Source organism: Nansenia antarctica, assembly GCF_963989245.1.
Source record: "Nansenia antarctica genome assembly, chromosome: 10".
In the NCBI taxonomy this organism is placed as follows: domain Eukaryota; kingdom Metazoa; phylum Chordata; class Actinopteri; order Argentiniformes; family Microstomatidae; genus Nansenia; species Nansenia antarctica.
This window is the reverse complement of record NC_137680.1, coordinates 22276167-22296103: the sequence shown is the minus strand read 5'-3', so window position 1 is coordinate 22296103 and position 19937 is coordinate 22276167. Positions and strand designations below refer to the sequence as shown.

The window sequence follows — 19937 nt, the reverse complement described above, 5'->3', positions numbered from 1 at the left end:
AACACTTGGAGGGAGGGGGGGCGTCTGCCTTTCTTTTAGCCACTAATACGAATTTGTCCATGTTTTTACTCTGAGTGGATAGCTAGGCTAACAATTCATACAAAATGGCATGAGTCTTTTAAATTGTAGCAACAGTAACAGTGTTTGTTTAGATTAGATTAGATTAAACCTTGTCATTGTAGAGTACAGTGAGTCATCAAAATTTAGTTTGGCATATAACCAGATGGTGGCATAGTGCAAAAGACATGATATTGTACCCAGTGCCTGGTATTACAGTATAAGGTATCACTGTGAGTATAAATGAATGTAATATAATAAGTGAATATACATGAGATGAATATCAACATGATATGTACAGTTGAACAAGGATAATAGGTCTTGAGGTATGTTACATATACAGTGTACAAGCGACAACCTCCAAACCCTAAGGATTTGGAGAGGATCTACAAAGAGGGATCTGCGCAAACTTGGTGACCAACTACAAGAAACGTCTAACCGCTGTGCTTCCCAACAAGGGTTTCTCCACCAAGTACTGAGTCATGGTGTGTAGGCAAGCAGTAGAGCAAAGCTAAATTGAAGTCCTGAGTCTGAAGCCAGTAGAGGTATGGGGGGAGGGTACACTGATACTGGGAGTCAATGTTCCTCTGGTTGGGAGGTGGAGGGGGAAGGTTAGGAGGGGGTAGCTGGCCCACCGCCAGGATTCTGTGTTCAGCAGGGTCACAGCTGCATGGAGAAAGCTGTTCCTGAGTCTGCTGGTTTTTACAGCTCTCGTGTGCAACATATTTCTACATATTTCCAACTGGGATTTTTTTGTACAATCTTAAACCAAAATATAATTTCGCTCTCCCATCCCATCTCCCTGCAGTGCTCCCCACACTTTGGCAAACACTGGCATAGCTGGTTTACATCATATATTTGAGAAGACGGTGTGTTGGCAAGTTAGAGGTCACAAGGTTGAGACTCAGTTGAGCAACTTGAATTTGTTGTTTGCAACAACTTGACGTCTGTTTCACCATCTTTTTATTTTATAACATTGCAAATGGCTGTGACACAAATTCCAATCGCACATTCAACAATCAAGATAAGGCACTGTTGAAGTGCACCCGTCTTGACTGTAAACAAAGATGGGTGCCAGACCATGTAGAAAGTTCAGTCTGACTTTAACTTATGTATGTCAAGTTGTCAACAATGTGCAGCTAAGAGCTATTAAATATATACCGTATTGACCCGAATATAAGACGACCCTGATTATAAGACGACCCCCCTTTTTCAATAATTATTTTTGGTAAAATACTTTTTTTGAAGACCAAATCAAGAAGACTAAATAAAGAAAATAATTTAAATTTGTATTCACATTGAATGAAACAATGTAGGTTCTTTTTTATCATCTTGGGGTATGGGCATACAATCGTTAGGTTTTTCAGTCAGGTATTCACACACCCTCCTGTCAATCACCTGGAAGAGGCCGCTTTGCGGACGGCGATACGCTTTTCTCTGACTGTTACCATTCTTAAGCCGATCTTTTTGGGCTCGTCAACTTCTAACACTCTGTAATATCATATTTCTTGGCTCCTCGACAGTTGTTTGATGCCTCTGCTTCATTGATCACCATGGTCTTAAAATTGGCATTGTAACTCCTTCTCTGTTGTGTGTTAACTTGACCAACCACTTGAGCCACTTTTTTCGAGCTGGTCCGAGTGTGTCTCTGCGGTGTCTCTCCGCGGGTGTGTGTGTGAGTGTGTCTCCATCTCTCCAGGTACCCGTCACTGGGGTGTGTGTGAGAGGGAGAAACACGGTGGCTCACGTGGGGAACAGTCTTTTGGCGCCATACGCTGTTGTCAATTAATATTGACGTGTAAAAGTCTAGGGCGCGAATATAAGACGATGCAACTTTTTCAGACTTTTTTCCGGGGAAAAAACCTTGTCTTATATTCGGGTCAATACGGTAATATATACTATACTACTATATATATACTAGGCCACTAATGAATATCCATTTCACCATCAAGCAGTCACCAGTTTCAATTAATACGAATCATGGACATGTTTATGTAAGTGTGTTTGTATCATGTGTTTAGAAGCACCTTCAGCATCATTAAGCAATAACTGACCTGGGTGTTTGGGGGAGAATCCGTGGTATTCCCAGAAGCAGCTAGCACGCTTGCACAAGTTGACCCTGCAAATGTTGCACCCATACACACTCTCATGTCGCAGATTCTTCAAGTTGCAGTTTCTGCATCTCTTGGTCTTGGCGGTGAGTTTGACCCACCTATGTCGTAGCTTATTAGGGCTGCCTGCCCTCTCTCCCACTACTGGTGTTTCCTCTTTTATCTCCGCGTGGATGCGAGAATATTTTTCAGCGGACTTGGCCAATTGGTGGCCCAGGCGCTTGCGAAAGTTTGCCTGAGAGAAGAGTCCATCCTGCACCCAAGGTGGTGGGTTGTGTTTCCGGCTCTCCCGGAGCACAATGAAGGAGTTAACAACGCTGAGGTTGACCAGGAACCAGAAGAGGCTACGCCAGTGCGTGTCTTGTGGCAGGCCCCCCAATGGGTTGCAGGCCAGCAGCTGCTTGCAGATGTCCACGCCCCGCATGTTCTCCTGGAGGAGCCGGAAGGCCAGTGGCCGCTCAATTGGGCTCAGCTCGCCCACCTTGGTCTGGGACTTCCTCCACACAGTGTCTGGCTGGCCAGCTTCAGCATTGGTCGACAAGCAGCCCATCTCCTTGGTGTCCTTCCAGCGGGTGGCCAGCAGGGGGCCAAACTGCCTCTGCAGGAAGTCTCCAGGCTTCTCCAGCTGGCCCTCGTCCCAGAGTTCCTTTGGAAGGATTGCGCTTGGGGGGGGGAAGGAGCTGGAAGTGTAGACGTCTTGCTCCAGAAGCTTTTGCATGAGTGGGACTGATGTCAGGGAGCTGGCCAGGAAGAGCTGGTGGTGCTTCTTCTGGAGGCCCTCCACTAGAGGCAGCACTACACTGAAGCCTAGCTCCCTCTCCCTCTCCTTCTCCTTCATCTGGATCAGCAGCCGATGGCAGTAGCCTGATTTGGAGTCACACATCAGCCACACTCGCGGTTGCGCCTTAGGGTTCCCCTGGGTTGAAGTGGTGTCTGCTTCCAAGTTTGGCAGCAGTGCCCGGTCGATGGTCAGGCACCTGTTGGGTATGTAGGATTCCCACATGGTGTCACTCAAGATGCTCAGCATGGGCCTGAAGGCGTGGAGCCGATTGCTGCTTCCACCATCGCCACCGTACTCCTCAGTCCGTAGATTCCCCATGCGGATGTTGCTGGCGATCTGCTGGAAGCGCTTAAGGGGCATGGCTCGGAAGAAGGTGTGGCAGTCGTCATACTGCTGCCAGGACCAGAAGCTGGCCGGCTCAGGGAGGCTCTGTAGGCCCATTAGGATACAGAGGCCTATAAAGCCCTTGATCTCGTGAGCGTTGACGGGGATCCAGTTCTGGTCACAGCGGCCGAGGAAGTGGCAGGCCTTGGCGTGGGCGTTGGTCTCGTAGGCTATGAGCTCCATGAGCGTGTACGGGAAGAGCAGGTTAAAGTAGTCGATGGCGTCACTGTTCTTGGATAAGGAGTGGTTAGGCCCAGAGTGGGCAGAGCAATCTGGAACTTTCAGGATTGCGCCGATAGGTTCTGTCCAGTGCTCCACCAATGAACACCCAGGCCTCTGCACATCTTCATCCCTTCTTGGTTCCTCCTCCTCTTCTTCAAATGGGCAGAATTCAATGTCAGATTCCAGATGTTCTGTGGGTGAGGGATGACAAGAACAACAGTTAGCCTTGATATAAACTACATCTCTTTTGCAACATCCTGAACCCTTTTTTTAAAGGTCATCTGAAGTCCACCATTACAACACAATGATAATATATACAAAGATATAAAAAGAGTTTTTGCACTGGCCAGAAGTTTTAAAGACAACAGTGGCTAAAATAAACAGAATTGGTATGCAGTCCTGTGTCTCCCTGATAAATTCATCATATGCATGTCATGGGGACCCATTTTGGGGGGTTTTTGGACACCATTTGCAGCCGCTATTCAAATTGGCACTAAGCATGATTTAGAGTGGTAGAGTGAAATAGAGTTCACTAGCAAAATGGGAAACAAGAATTTACTGCAGGCTGCCTTGTACAGCACACTACAATGAGAAGGGTAGTGAGTGCTAGTGAACATGTACTATTTGTGTGGTTGAGAATCATCATGTGCAATTCATCTTTGACAACAGAAGTTTCTGTAGAAATGTACAGAAATTATAAACACTCTCGCAATTAAGATTTGCGTATTGATATTCACACAAGTCTGTGACAGTATTTAACATACAGTAGTACGGCTTCAGTCTTAATTGATTTATCCAGCTGAAGCCCAGTGAGATATGAATCTCTTTTTCCAGGGACATTACAATGAAGAGAACACCCTCATCCCAGAAGATTCTGGGCACATTCATTGTTGGTTACTAGAAAGCCAAATGTGACACGTTCTAATGCTTTTGTCCTCATATCGGGATCCAATGTAATGATCACTTTTCTTTCAAAAAACGAAACACAGCTTGTTTTGGAGCCTGCTAACAATGTTAAGTACTGTTATAGTTAACTAGGTAGCAGTGGAGATTACTCACCCAATCCATTGCGCTGCAGTAATTTGGCTTGATTAGCGAGTTTGTGTTGTGATTCTTAACAAGATTGAAACGCATGTCCGTGTTTCAAAAGAAAAGTCTGAACAGTTTTGATTGGTTGCCGATATGAGGACCAAAACATTAGAATGTGTCAGAAATGCTCACCGGTTAATACGTTACACATCAGACTCCATGGCTTCTTAATTTTAAACCATGTAAATTAATTAGCAAATATGGAAAGTTGCAATTCAGTTGGCAGCTTGAAGACACCCACCCTTCGGTGCACAGCTGATGTAGCCGTGGTCTGGGTGCTGGACCAGATGCTTAGCCATGAGGTCACCGGTTGAAGAGATGAAAGCACAGCCAGCACACCTCAGCTTTAAATAGCTGTAGGGGAAAGACTGACAATAAATGTTTGCAAGTACTGGCTAAACAACAAAAACATGGCACATTGATAAAAACACTAAAATATGAATGTGTTTGGTATTACCAAGGTGGCGACCGCTTGTGCATGGGAATGTGCTTGGTTTTTGTGCGTGGAACGTGGCTGCTGCAATAAATACAATGAACAGGATCAAAACAATCATCACACCATCCATGACGCCTCCTTTGCAAATATATTTTTTTGGATCGATTTCAACAGTCACTTGGAACTGAAAATAAATCAGTTGAAGATAAACAATGACAAACATAATTTACTATATATTGATCGACATACAAACAAAATATAAATTCAGGAAAACATAATGGTACTTCATATGGTACTTCCAACCTAGAATACACAAATATTCTCCCCCTGCTTAACGTTGCCTAAAATGTAAATACATTAAGGTAAGACGTTCCCACTGATCTACACACACCAATGTTACTACACCCCACTGGACTCAATGTTACTACACACCCCACTGGACTCAATGTTACTACACACCCCACTGGACTCAATGTTACTACACACCCCACTGGACTCAATGTTACTACACACCCCACTGGACTCAATGTTACTGCACACCCCGCTGGACTCAATGTTACTGCACACCCCACTGGACTCAATGTTACTGCACACCCCCCTGGACTCAATGTTACTACACACCCCGCTGGACTCAATGTTACTACACACCCCGCTGGACTCAATGTTACCGCCGGTGGCCGGCGTGGCGTGACTCACTTGATCATGTGGTCTGCGTAGGAGCGGGAGCAGCAGGTGCCGTAGGGACACAGCAGACAGTGCACGTAGGTGGGGTAGTGGTTGGGGAAGTTGGGCACGTCCAGACTGCACTCCATGCACCTCTGTTTGCCCAGGAACACGCTGTCAGAGAAGTCACCAAGAGGTCAATGAGCCTGGCGGACATCCTGAAGAAGTCACACCCTCTCCATTTGTTAATTCCTTTGCGATTGTTATGTGCCTGAGGAAATCGCCCCTTGGCCATTCCTTGAATACCTTCAATTCCTGAATACTGCGGGCGATTAGTTACTTCATACAGAAAGCGCCTTGAAGCTGTCATTACATGGAAAGGCTTCTCCACTAAGTATTGAATTCATTTCCGTTAGTGTGTACAATACTTTTTTCCTGTTTCATTCCACTTTATTACACATAACTTTATTTACATATGGACTTTAATGTTTAGTTTTTTGTCTGGATTGTTTGAGTTAATACCAACATCTGGTGCAAATTTCACTTGAATAGGCTTATTGGAAATACATTTACTGGACAAAATAAAATGTTCAATACTTATTTCCCCCACTGTATGTCTTATGTTTGACCCATCATCTATTCTTCAGTGTTTTATTTTTATATTCTATAGGCTAATGTCCTACCACATGCCGTAATATATGTAAACCTACTATCAGACTCCAGTCCTCACCATCTTACCTATGATCACTCTCCAGTCCTCACCATCTTACCTATGATCACTCTCTAGTCCTCACCATCTCACTCTCTAGTCCTCACCATCTCACTCTCCGGTCCTCACCATCTTACCTACCATCTCACTCTCCAGTCCTCAACATCACCTTACCTCTCTTCCTGGAACTTGGTCAGCAGTTCCATCATCCTCGTGACAGACTTCTTCTTCACAACGGGCTTGGCAGACTGTAGAGGTGGTTTCGGGTGCAGTTTCTGCTCAATGGCTAATTTCAGTTCCCTCAGGACGCTAGTGCGTACGACGGGGACCATGAACGTGTGAGGGTCAGGGGTCGGTCTCTGGGGGGGCGCGGGGAGGGTCCTGCCGGGTACCTGGGCCTTGTTCTGGGCATACGTCCTGATGGTCACCTGACACAGACAGGATGATATGATATTCAGTTCTGGTGGTCACCTGACACACAGACAGGATGATATCATATTCAGTTCATTAAGGCTACGCATGCGCAACCAGGGACATCTGTGGGAATAAGTGTTTTCATCCTAGGGAGACTGGGCATAATTTGCTCCTTAACAGAAACATTTATTGAATAGATAAACAGCAATACTTATACTGACAGCCCACTAGCAACATCTGCATGGGTGTCAATCCCTATGGTAAAATGTTTACATTGAATATCAATATTTTGTCCCCATGCACCATACAGTGCTGCCTGAAAGTATGTGAACCCCTTGTGCAATTAGAGATTTTTTAATGTTTGGTGTTTTATTGACCAATTCCATATGTTGGTTTAGAGGGAATCATGTGTGTAGTAGAAAAACTAAATTATAAAGAAGGTGCAAAAATAAGTGAATCCCAAGTTGCATTGCTTAAGCAGGTAAGTAGAATCCGGTGTCTAAATAATTGGGTACCAAATGAATCAGTTGAAGGAGAGATCTTTAGGAAAGAGTTCGGGTGGAACTCTGATAAATAGATTTCATGGTAAAAACCAAAAAAATCTATAATTGCACAAGGGGTTCACATACTTTCAAGCAGCACTGTATATAAGACTTCTTATATCAACACACAACCATTCAGACGGATATGATTAACATAGTTTTTGGTTTTTGTTCTGTCCAGGAAACATTTCATGAATCTTTGTAAAGTTAAGGCAGAGAGATGTGTGTTTATCCCCATGTCAAGCAACAATCTTTAATTTGAACAACAACAAACCATCAACCCTGCCACGTTAAACAGATAGATGGTGTTGGAGAAATGCTACCACTCTCAATGTCAGACACAACTGTGACAGTCTGGAACAGCAACGTGGGAGATTGAAACGTAAAGCTGAACAGTGTTTGTTTACTGTTTATTTCTGTGTGTAAACACTGGTGGGAAACAGCCTTCTACTGGGTTATGGTCATTTAGGGTAGGACAGTTGCATTAAGTTCATGAGCAGCTTCAAGTAATATTCTTCAAGAGTCGATGGATATGTATCTACATTTACAGTGCCCTCCATAAGTAGCTCTGTACTCCAACATTTTGAAATTAAACAATTACTATGGGGTCTTCTCAGCTTTAATTCGGTCTAGAGTATTTTCTTTTTTAAACATACTCCCTCTATTTCAGAAGCCCAAAAGTAAAAAATCATAAGGTCCAAATAAAGTACTGAAAAATAAATGTTTAGCATTTAAATCAACAATCCATTGCATGCAATAATTGCCTGAAGTCTGCAACCCATTTACCCCACCAGACGCTGGGTGTATTTATTCTCTGGTGATGCTCTGCCAGGCCTGTACTGCAGCCATCTTCAGTTGTTTGTTTTGAGATCTTTGGCCCTGAAAAGTCCCTAGTTGCTATGTCAGTATGTTTGGGGTGAGACTGCATGATGAAGCGCCATCCATTGAATTTGGAGCCATTTGCTTGTACTTGAGCAGACAAGATTTTTCTGTACACTTCCATACCATACATTCCTCTGCTGCTATCAACAGTAACATAATCGATTAAGACAAGTAAGCCAGTTCTTGTGGAAGCTACACATGCCAGAACCATAGCACCCCCTCCACGATGTTTCAAACTTCCCTCTTGCAATCACTCTAGTACATGATAGTCTTCTCCGTCTATAAGACAGTTTACCAGACCTCTGCAGGCTTTTTAGGAACGTTTTAGCAAACTGTAACCTGACCATCCTTTTCTGAGGATAACTAGTGGTTTGCACCTTGCAATGAAGCCTCTGTAGTTTGGCTGGTGACATATTCTGTGGATGGTAAGTCCTCGTTTTCTCATATTTCAGGCTCATAATCTCTTCCTTGACTTTCATTCATGTCTCTTTGGTCCTCATGTTGACAAGACACCAATAACAGACTCCAAAGGCAAATGCAACGTTTATAATCAATACTTGACAGCTCTCTTATGCCTGCACAATGTGACGGAACATACTAACCAGAAACTCCTGTCGAGCCAATTTTAGAAAAAGTATAAAAAGGGTTGTAATTTTTGTAAATTGTGAAAGCAAATAGAAAAAAAAAAAAAAACACTGAAGCTGAGAATCTCTACTTTAATCTTGTGATTGTTTTATTTCAGTATAGTGTATATATGGATTGTTTTATTTCAGTATAGTGGATTGTTTTATTTCAGTATAGTGTATATATGGATTGTTTTATTTCAGTATAGTGTATATATGGATTGTTTTATTTCAGTATACTGTATATATGGATTGTTTTATTTCAGTATACTGTATATATGGATTGTTTTATTTCAGTATACTGTATATATGGATTGTAACTTCAACCTCTGATACCAACACAGTAGGGGGACATTTACATAAATGAAGGAACCCTGACGGCAGCTTGCGACCAAAACACTGGCTGAATAAAATAACTGCATTTGACCAAGAGTGTGCGTCTTTCTTTCTTTTTCTGCCATTTAGATGAATAACATATTTGAAAAAAACACTTTTGTTTCTATTGACAGCTCTTTGAGCCAGTGTTGTTCAGTCCAGCTTGCCTGAGTCTATTTAAAAATAATATTTCTCTGTTAGTGACGCCCCCTTGTGGCCCAGACTGGGAGTAATAATGAACAGGGCCAGAAGGATTCTTGACCACCTGACCTGTCACATCATTAACTCTTTGACTGCCAGCCATGTTCAGAGCGGAGAGCTCCACACTGCCAGACTTTTGGGGCATTTTCGCTGAACTTTGAAGACCCACCAAATATTGACTTTTTGGACTACATAAACATTGAACATATCTACCAAAACTTTAGACTCTCTTCTTTCATCAGAAAAAGAAAGTTTGTTTCTAGCCTCTTTGAGTGTTTAGAAATCGGCCGTAGAACATAGGGTGGTTTCAGCAAAAACACCTGATTTTGACCAATAAACAGAGAAAACGAGGTTTTTCTGCAGAACTTTAAAAAAAAAAAAAAAATCTGCACTTTTTCTGTATCATCCGACTCTGAATTGTTTGAAGAGTCGGGCGATGGCCGCGCTGCTCCGCGATGCTCCGCCCCGCAATGCTCCGCGCCGTGTTTGGCACATACCCTGATCCGTTTCGCCATTGCTACAACCCACAGCAAGCCACTTCCTTCTCCAGGCTTTTATCGAACTACTGCCCCCATCTGGGACCGAAATACATTACACCCAAGTCTGAAATTCAATCGCTAGGTGTAGAACATGTCAATAACGCGATCCCCGCGGAAAAAAAAAAAAATTCTATAAGACGCCAATTGGCGTCTTTGGCAGTCAACGTTACTATTCTATAAGACGCCAATTGGCGTCTTTGGCAGTCAATGAGTTAATATGTAATATGTACAGTATTGTTCAGGACACCAATACATGTAAATTCACGGTCCTGACTGTGGAAACACAACATTGAAAAAATACTGAATGTGCAAATCTAATCCAGGATGCAAAGTCATTTGTCCCTGCACTGAAGAAGCTGCAGGGGGACAGCGGGAGGGGTTTTCCTGACACATAATTGCATTGGTGTTGGACGGTTCTGTGGTTGGGGTTTGGCAAGTTACAGGCTAACTGCTTTATACTGTATTTGGTGTTGTTAAACGTCACATGGGGCGCTATAAAGAGCAGAGCCATCCAACAACACCAAAGTCTCCTGAACTCTCTTAATCAGAATCAAGCTCTTTAACGCAATTATGGATTCCACACTTATCCAAAGGCTTGAGGCCCTGAGGTGATGTTCAAAGGAGAAGTTTGGAGTTTTTTACTGACAACCTCACCATGCTGACAACCTCACCATACTGACAACCTCACCATACTGACAACCTCACCATGCTGACAACTTTGCAGTGTTTGAGCGCTTTTGGAGACTTTGTTCATAGTTGCCCATGTGAGGGTATCGCTGGTGCCTGGAAGTTTCTCAAAACCAAGTAAAAATCACAAACCTCTGAGTTTGAGACTTGGTTTAAAGAAATCTGAACTCATCATTTAACACCCCGACTGACTGTTTATTCAGACAGAATAATACTCATACTATAATATAATATAATAATAATACTCCAGGGAGCTGAGGAGAGTGGAGCCGTCCAAATGACACCAAGCCTTTAAATCTATTACCATTTTCACACATTCATCTGTTAAACTGACATGAGCGTCCTGACTGAACCAGGTATCTAGGGAGAATGGGCCTGGGGGGGTAATTTCAGGATGGGGCCCGTTTCCCTCAAACGTGGCAACAAAAGCTATGGGAGGAAGAGCGGGCAGCGCGTACTCACTTTGGTCCCGGGCGCCAGGCCCTCCAGCTGCCGGGGCTTGCGGTAGCTCCGGTGATGCAGGGTCTTGTGCTCCTGCTTGTCCTTGATGAAGACGAACTGGAGGCGACACTTGTTGCAGTGGTGCGCCTTACTGTTCTGAAAGACACAAGCAGGGAGGGTTGAGCCAAAGGGCTGCCATGACTGGGGCAAGTTGGAGAACAGTTTATTTACAGCCTTGTTTACAGCTTGTGTTCACTAACTATTTACTGAGACATCATGTGGTGGTAACTACATGATGTTGATTGATTGACTGCCAGCTTAATACCGGCAGTCAATCAATACTGGGCTGTAAAATAAAGCAAACCGCAAAATCCATTCCAAGCAGCCAATTCGAAATAGAACTGAACGATTCTAGAGAATAATCGGCACATTTCAATTTAGTTTCTGGAAATTCTAATCCTAGTTGAATTGCAATAGAATACGAGAATGGTTGCAACAGTGAAGACCTTGGGGGAATGAGGGGTGATGCAGTTTTGCGGTGCGCAGGTACGCGTTGTCTCAAACAATGAACCTGCTCACTGAGGAAGGGCCATGCCATCACTAAAATGAAGTCAGCGAATCCTAGCATTTTAGAATGCATGCAAACCGTCTTTTTTTCTGTGGTGCTGGGTCTGCTGTTTACATGGTGACGTAGAAAGTGTTATTTACTGGTGACGGAGATAGTGTTGTTTACCTGGGGCCTATTCCACGTACCGTGATTAAATCTCATCCAGGTTTAAATCAGATCCGGGAGCTAATTTCAGCTTGCGTTCGGTTCCATCAATGTGGCTCAAAAAATGTGCTGCTTGGTTCAGGGTATATACAGGAATTTTGAGGTTCATTTCAATACCTTTCTAAGACTTTTTAAAGACCTTGTCAATATTTTTCCAGACCTCACCGCCACTTCTAGCTGTAACCGTTTACATCAGTGACACCTTTAACTTAACAGTTTTAGTTTGCAATAGACTAGACCCACTATCATACAACAGAATTTCCGGTTCATCTTTGTTTTTTAATAAAACTAATAAATTCACAAACTTTTACTAAAAGTTTTTAGGACTCAAACTCTTTGGACAGAGTCTAATTCAGAAAAATACCTACAAAATTCAAGACCTCATAAAATCGTGATAAGACTTTTTAATACTTATTAAGGGTCTTGATTTTCCCAAAATGTATTTATCAACTTTTAATACTTTTCAAGACACCGCAGATACCCTGTGGTTGCTATGCAACCAATCCTTCAGAGCAAACCTGGTAGCGAGCAGGTTTACAGTCTGGTTTAGGTAATACGTGCATCAAAAATGTCTCACAGGCAAAAACTACATCCCAAATGTCTTTTAGGAAATATTAGTTCCCACTTTTTACGAGATAGATAGATAGATAGATAGTTTGACTGTGTGATAGATAGATGATTTGATCTTTTGAAAGTGTGATTGATAGATAGATAGATAAATAGTTTGATTGTGTGATAGATAACTTGATATTTTGAAAGTGTGATAGATAGATAAATTAAAAAGGTATGTCTATCAACTTGCATTGCCGTATTTGTTGTGTCATTTTCTTTTCTGTTTATTTCTGATATGTGACATGGCCTCCCCCCCCATGCCCCTTTTTTTTTTGTCTTTCTTTTGTTTTGTTTGTGTTTTTGTTTTTTGTTTGTTAGTTTGTTTGTTTTTTTAAAAGAAAAGAGAAAGAACATTATCTGTTATTGTTTATGGACAATGTACTGCATAACGAAGTGCAAAACTAGTTTTCTACTCTTACATGGGACAATAACCTCCCCCACGGATACTAGTTGTTGTTGTTATGTCCTGTTGTGTACATGTCTCTGTGAAATTCAATAAAAATATTAACTTGCATTGCTGTCATCACAGTGGTGAGTTTGGCGCAGGGGTTAAGGCAGCCAGCTAGAGGTCCGAAGGTTGCCGGTTCGATACTTGATTTAATTTAATGTTTATTTTTGTTACATTTAACCGAAGCCTCCATGCAAATCGATTTACAATATATATATATCTGTCTAAGTGAATCATCTATCCAACAGTAATCATAAGAAAAAATAATCGATGCCAAATCCAGGGTCCAGTTAGAAGAACATCATTTACTACTCAGAAAGGCTTCAAACACCATTGTAATCGTGTCACTTCTTGTAAATTAGCCTACACCATCATTTTATAGCCTACATACTTTTTTAGATGAGATTTTAGATTAGATTCAGACAACGAAATGCAGTAAAAAGTGTGTCAGAAGAGGGATTTGAACCACCGTCTTAAAATGACGAATGAATACCATGGCAGCGGTCAATACCACTATGCCATCGTGACGATATGACTGTATGTAGCCTGCTGCTGATATCACCACAGTAGTAAATATTCATTTATTAAAATATGAACATATAACAATAACTGGGGCTAGTATGACCTACGCATTTAATCGGTCAGCAATTTCTTGCCAAACCATTTCCCTTGCCTTGCACTATTTTACATCTTATTTTTCGTCTTCATAAAGATCAATAAGTAGGACCGCTGGGCAGGGTAGTATCTTCATTTCGACAGTTCGGCTCTTCGACAGTTCGGCGTCTGCGTGCACGCGCCCATATCGAGGATTTCTAAACCGGTGTTCTGTGAACACTGATGACACAAGGCTGATCCTCGTTCGAGGAATCACTTGAGGCTTGAATCCCAATCACGAGTTGCCTGAACGCGGCTTTTATTTTAATCGCCGATATACTAATCAACGTACGTGGAATACCCCCCTGGTGACGTAGATAGTGTTGTTTACCTGGTGACGTAGATAGTGTTATTTACCTGGTGATGTAGATAGTGTTTACCTGGTGACGTAGATAGTGTTTACCTGGTGATGTAGATAGTGTTTACCTGGTGATGTAGATAGTGTTGTTTACCTGGTGACGTAGATAGTGTTGTTTACCTGGTGACGTAGATAGTGTTGTTTACCTGGTGACGTAGATAGTGTTGCTGGTAGTTGCTGGCTAGCTTGAACACCTTCAGACAGTAGACACAGAGCAGGTGCCGGGTGTCCTCGTGCCAGGTCCGAAAGTGGCTGTAGACATCAATGTAGAACGAGGAGCGGTACTCGCACACCTATAAAACAAGGGATGGGACGGATTAACGTGGTGAGAGGGAAAGAAACGTCAGATGTGTAAGAGGTTGAGGTGGAAGGAGAAGTGTCTAACATCTTTGTTATTAGATTCGATTAGATTAGATTCAACCTTTGTCAACCAAATGTATGTTTTGCTCTAGACACAGGTTCAGTCATACTGAACGCCCCTGGAGCAATTGGGGGTTAAGTGTCTTGTTCAAGGGCACAACGGCAGTGGTAGGCACCTTAAATATGATTCCAGCCCTCGGCTACCACCGCCCCAAATTAACATTTATACTATAATAATAATAATACTAATAAAAATAAACTGACCATAGTTATACATATTTTCATTTATAGATTGAATGCAGACAAACCTATAATGCTTATGGGGCCGAAGCCGGACTCAAAATGACTAGTTACATAGTATGTGCTATAATGTCAAACCAGTGCTGGGCCCTTCATGAATAAGTGGCCCAGTTAAAGAGTCATGTCTCAACAATGAGCAGGGGCGTTCGTTTCGACGGTGTTACTGACGGCCAAAGTTCCCCACCCACCTGGCAGACGTAGGGCATCTCCCCAGGTTTGTGGGTGCTCTTCATGTGGTGCAGGAACACGGGCTCGCTGTCAAACGTCCACTCGCAGATCTTACACTTCGCTGCACAGACAAGTCGCACATCCAGTATTCATCAAATACATTCATTTGATTAGAAACTGGGACATTATGGACAACTTCTTGAACAAAGCCAATTTAAAAGTAGAACGAACAAGATTCATCACTGAAATAGTAGAATGAATCAAATTAACAGACTATTTTGCGTGTGAAATCTGACTCAGGACACCTTTAAAAAAGGTAGGCTTCGCAATAGGACATCAAACGCAACTGGGCAACTTCCTAGTAGCCTTAGAAATACTAATACGATATGTTACTGTTATGAAGGCCCACAATTTAGAGCCAGTTAGTTTCCCCAAATCAGCCCTATTTTGCCCCTGTTATTTCCTTAATTATTTTCCATACTATTCATGTACGTTTTCATGAAGGTGTATGTATTGTTAATTGTAATTGTATAAGTTCTGTCTTAGATTTGTTCAGTATTGTGCAAGCGCCAGATTAGTGGGCGTGGTTTTGATTGGCGTACGTGACTTGATGTATGTCCGGTTGGTGTCTATAGCGACGGAAGTGGTCTGTGCGTTAGAGTGACGAGAGTGGGAAGGAGAAGGAGAAGGAGCCCGAGGTGGAGATAGAGTACATCACAGAGGAACCAGAGATCTTCGACCCCAACTTCATCTTCTTCAAGAGGATCTTCGAGGCCTTCAAGCTGACAGACGACGTGAAGAAGAGTTCGGAGTTTTAGTGAGTTAACAGCGCTAGCCCAGTTTAGCTGTGTCACCGTTAGCCAGCCTTGCTAGCCGCCGGCTGCTAACGTTGGCGCATAGCGAGACCAAAGCCAAACAAAGCCGTCGCCTCCGAGGTGGATTGCGACCGACCGCTAACACCACCGGAGCTGACCGTGGACCACCGGACCTGAACCATTCACACCTCGTCGTTTGCTACGAAGAAGCCCCTTTCCCTTCGAATTGCAACGTCACTCCCCCCCCTTGTCTGCTGCCTTCCTCGAGTCGCATGCGGGCCCCGACCAGGCCTCAACGCGCTCATTTTCAGTCCGGGACTCTAAGCCTTTTCAGGCCAGGTACTGTGTGTGAGTGAGTGAGTGAGTGTGTGTGTGGCCGGCGGGGAGGGAGTATATTGGGATGTATATATAAGTTGTATAAATAAATGTGTTTGTTTATATTTGATACATTGCTGTGTGTTTAGTTGTCTGTATTGTTTAGTTTAACAGCAAATCTAGTATTGGGTTTAAGTATTGTCTTATCGTGTGATTAACTGAGTTATAGCTTGTATTATAATATATTATATATATATAACTGTGATATGCTAGTCTAAAGGGTTGCTGGCGCCCCCTGCCTCTATCCTCCTACACTGCCGATTTAGCTCAGAGTTAGTTAGATAACCAGCCCTTCCTAAAATTCTACAGTCCTTTAGCTACTCCCTGGTTACAGTTACCGTTTATAAATTGTACATGCTCTTCATAGTTTATCGGGTCTAATCCCAAATTAGCATAACATTGCTATGTCTAAGGAGAAGAGCACCATGTCTGGGGGATGTAATCGGAGAGGTTGTATGAATGCGTACTGGAGGAGTCGACGGGTCCGTGGACGTTCTCCATGTGGCACTGCAGCTGGAACAGCGTGGAGAACTGACGGAAGCATTCCTTGCAGGTGGTCGATGTGCTGTTCAGCAGTTTTCCCCTCCGCTCGTCCAGCTCTGTGTGGTGCCTCATGTGGTTCATCATCCTGACGCGCATGCACACACACACACACACACACACACACACACACACACACACACACACACACAGACACACACAGACACACACTTAGTTGGTATATACATACATTGGTAGTATACTGTAATGTAGGTTCACTGCCTAGGCTTAAAGTGATGGTCTATATTTCCATATTATCCTTGTCTAGCAGCAGTACTCAATGTGGTACCCCACCCCAGACACTTCACTGACATGCACTGAGTGTATATTTAGATGTTCTCAATTACTGTAAGAATTGCATTCCTAATTCCGAAAAGCCCAATGTACACTCAAATTCAACTAATGCTAATAATACTTTATAGTAATACATCTGTATTGTAAAATGTGAACAATTTAGTTTCCAAACTTGCCCGTTAGATTGAACTTCTTTCAATAAAATAAATGCTCAAAAGTGGGTTTATAAATTACTTATCGAAAACGTAATACAGACAAATTAGTCAGAAGCAACATTGTCGCATTATATCCTTTGTTTGTCTGTTTGGAGTCTGTTTTACTGTTGAGGAATTAATGGGCGTTGATGGACAAAACGAGCTGACTGAAGTCTGCATCTAAACTAAAGCCAGGTACACACAAAGATAATCTGGCCGATTTCGGGCCGATTTCCCCCCTTACGACCAAAGACAGCAAACGCCCGATTATCGGATGGCTCTAAAGATTATCCTACAATATTATCCTGTGGTGTATGGTGTGTTAAGAGTCAATTTCTCCCGACAATCTGCTCGGAAAATGGTCGGGCCGACAATCGTAAATGTTAAACGTGTTCAATATTTATGACCAAAAATCCTTATGTGTGGGGGCAACTCCCGACTCCCGACAACTCCCGACAAGGGTTGCCAGATAGGCTCTGTTTTTTTTGGTGGAATTAGCGGTTTTAGACTGTGGTTAGGGTGGAAAATGTCAATCCCATCTGGCAACCCTGCTCACGAGTCCGATTGTGACGTGGATGGAATGTAGCCAATTCATCAGAGCAACGCATCCGGGTACTTTGGCAACCCGTCATGTCCACGCCCCTTTTTGGGTGATAGAAGTGTAGAAGTTTGACTGGCGGTCAATTTATATTTCTGGTCTTTGCTACTTTAATCCGATAAAATAAGAAAACCGTAGTGCTTTTTAGATATTAGGAGCCCAAATCCGATAGCCAGTTAGGCAAACTATTATATAGTGTCGTTGCCGATCAATGATCGACGTCGTTATATAGAGAAAATTAATGAAATAGGGGTGGATTCATCAGAGCAGTCATACGTCATCTCCCTGTCATCAGGCATTTGTAGTTCTTCATTTGATTTGCCGTGTAAATTCCCAGACGAGAGTGTTACATTAGTTTTCTTAAGATAGGATAATAAATAAATCTGTTCAATGGATTGCCAAAGTAGCCTACTGTTAATCAGTATTTAGCCTGTATGGTGTATATGAAGATGTTATAGCTAGCTAGCTACAATTTATCATGAAAATAATGAACAGCAAGCTAGATCCAAAACTAGGGCCAGTGGAGGAGGGAAAGTGTCACATTGGACAGACTACCAAAACAGAAAAATAAAGTATCTTAACGACAACGAAAGTGATGGATGTCAGAAATACATTACCTGAAGATTTAATAAGGTACCTTATATGACAGGATATGGGTTAGGGTTATATGACACCTGTAGCGAGATAGATAGATAGAGCCAAATGTAAAAAGTCGCTGAGAGACGCAAGCAGGGTCTGGGCTGGTAATTGTATGACGCGACAAACAATCCGATGAGATGACAAGTACGTTTTAGAGCATTTATTGAATAGAACAATCAAACTTGGCGACGTACAAAATTAATCCATAAGCGATCAAAATCAGAAAAATAACAAACAATGCGTATAGAATATGTGTATAATGCGGTCAACAAAAATACATCGCTCCCCTCTCTCTCCACTACCGCCATGCAAGGTGCGCAGGTGCTTAAATTACCTTGCAATATCACCCCCCATAACCATATGACTTCTCAATACGGTGATCAAGGCAATAAACAAACAATCAAAGTAAACTCACAATAAACCCATTCACCTGTTATACTAAATACCCCCCTACAACACCTCAGGCCTTTGGGTCAGGTGGTTCATCCACATGGATGGAGGCAGACTGAAACGACACACATTCATTGCCTATTTCATAAATGTTCTCCATATAACGACGTCGATCATTGATCGGCAACGACACTATATAATTGTTTGCCTGACTGGCCATCGGATTTGGGCAGTCTGGGGATTTACACGGCAAATCAAATGAAGAACTAGAAATCCCTGATGACAGGGAGATGACGTATGACTGCTCTGATGAATCAACCCCTATTTAATTAATTTTCTCTATATAACGACGTAAATCATTGATCGGCAATGACACTATAAAATAGTTTGCCTAACTGGCCATCGGATTTGGGCTCCTAATATTTAAAAAGCACTACGGTTTTCTTATTTTATCGGATTAAAGTAGCAAAGACCAGAAATTCCCATTGACCGCCAGTCAAACTTCTCCACTTCTATCACCCAAAAAGGGGCGTGATCATTCTGATGACAGGGAGATGACGCGCAATTGCTCTGATGAATCAAGAAGCGAGCTGACTTCTTCTTTTCGTTCTTCGGGACTTTATTTGCCCTGTCACACATTGCGAGATTTCTGGCTTGGGGAACGAGACTCTAGACTGCTGTAACGATAATCTTTATGTATGTGGGGTGCTGAAATGGGAATATCGGCGCACACCACACACAATACGATCAAGACTGTTCAATCCAAGATTTTTTATCTTCATGTGTGGGGTCTGTCTCAGATAAAAAATTATTTTTAATTTTTTTTGAAAATCCGTATGTGTGTACCGGGCTCAAAGGATATATGCAACAAGAAAACCACCAATCAAAGGTCAATCAAAGCAACCACAAGATGTAGTGGAGCACCTGGTCAAGCACAGCAGGCTAATACAGTCCTTGTGCCTCTTGGATATACCAGTTGGTTTAGACCAGGGTGAAGCAGAAGAGGGGGTTCAGGAAACCCCAGACTTGCATTAGCTCCACAAACTTAAAGCCTAGGCTTTAGCCCCAGGGACCAGACTAATACCTAGGCTTTAGCCCAAGGGACCAGACTAATACCTAGGCTTTAGCCCCAGGGACCAGACTAATACCTAGGCTTTAGCCCCAGGGACCAGACTAATACCTAGGCTTTAGCCCCAGGGACCAGACTAATACCAAGACTTTAGCCCAAGGGACCAGACTAATACCTAGGCTTTAGCCCCAGGGA

At 42.8% G+C, this 19937-nt stretch overlaps 1 protein-coding gene across 1 annotated transcript in view; it reads right to left on the bottom strand.

Moving 5' to 3' along the window:
• Nucleotides 1-19937, bottom strand: part of LOC308166758 (uncharacterized protein) — a gene marked incomplete at its 5' end in the record, with an annotated part of 47579 nt that overhangs the window by 3985 nt on the left and 23657 nt on the right. The window contains 8 exons of the mRNA XM_080541083.1: nt 2112-3746; nt 4886-4998; nt 5777-5917; nt 6627-6880; nt 11178-11312; nt 14147-14293; nt 14849-14949; nt 16486-16646. Coding sequence (XP_080397209.1) covers nt 2112-3746; nt 4886-4998; nt 5777-5917; nt 6627-6880; nt 11178-11312; nt 14147-14293; nt 14849-14949; nt 16486-16646 — 2687 coding nt within the window. The remainder of the gene's footprint in view (nt 1-2111; nt 3747-4885; nt 4999-5776; nt 5918-6626; nt 6881-11177; nt 11313-14146; nt 14294-14848; nt 14950-16485; nt 16647-19937) is intronic.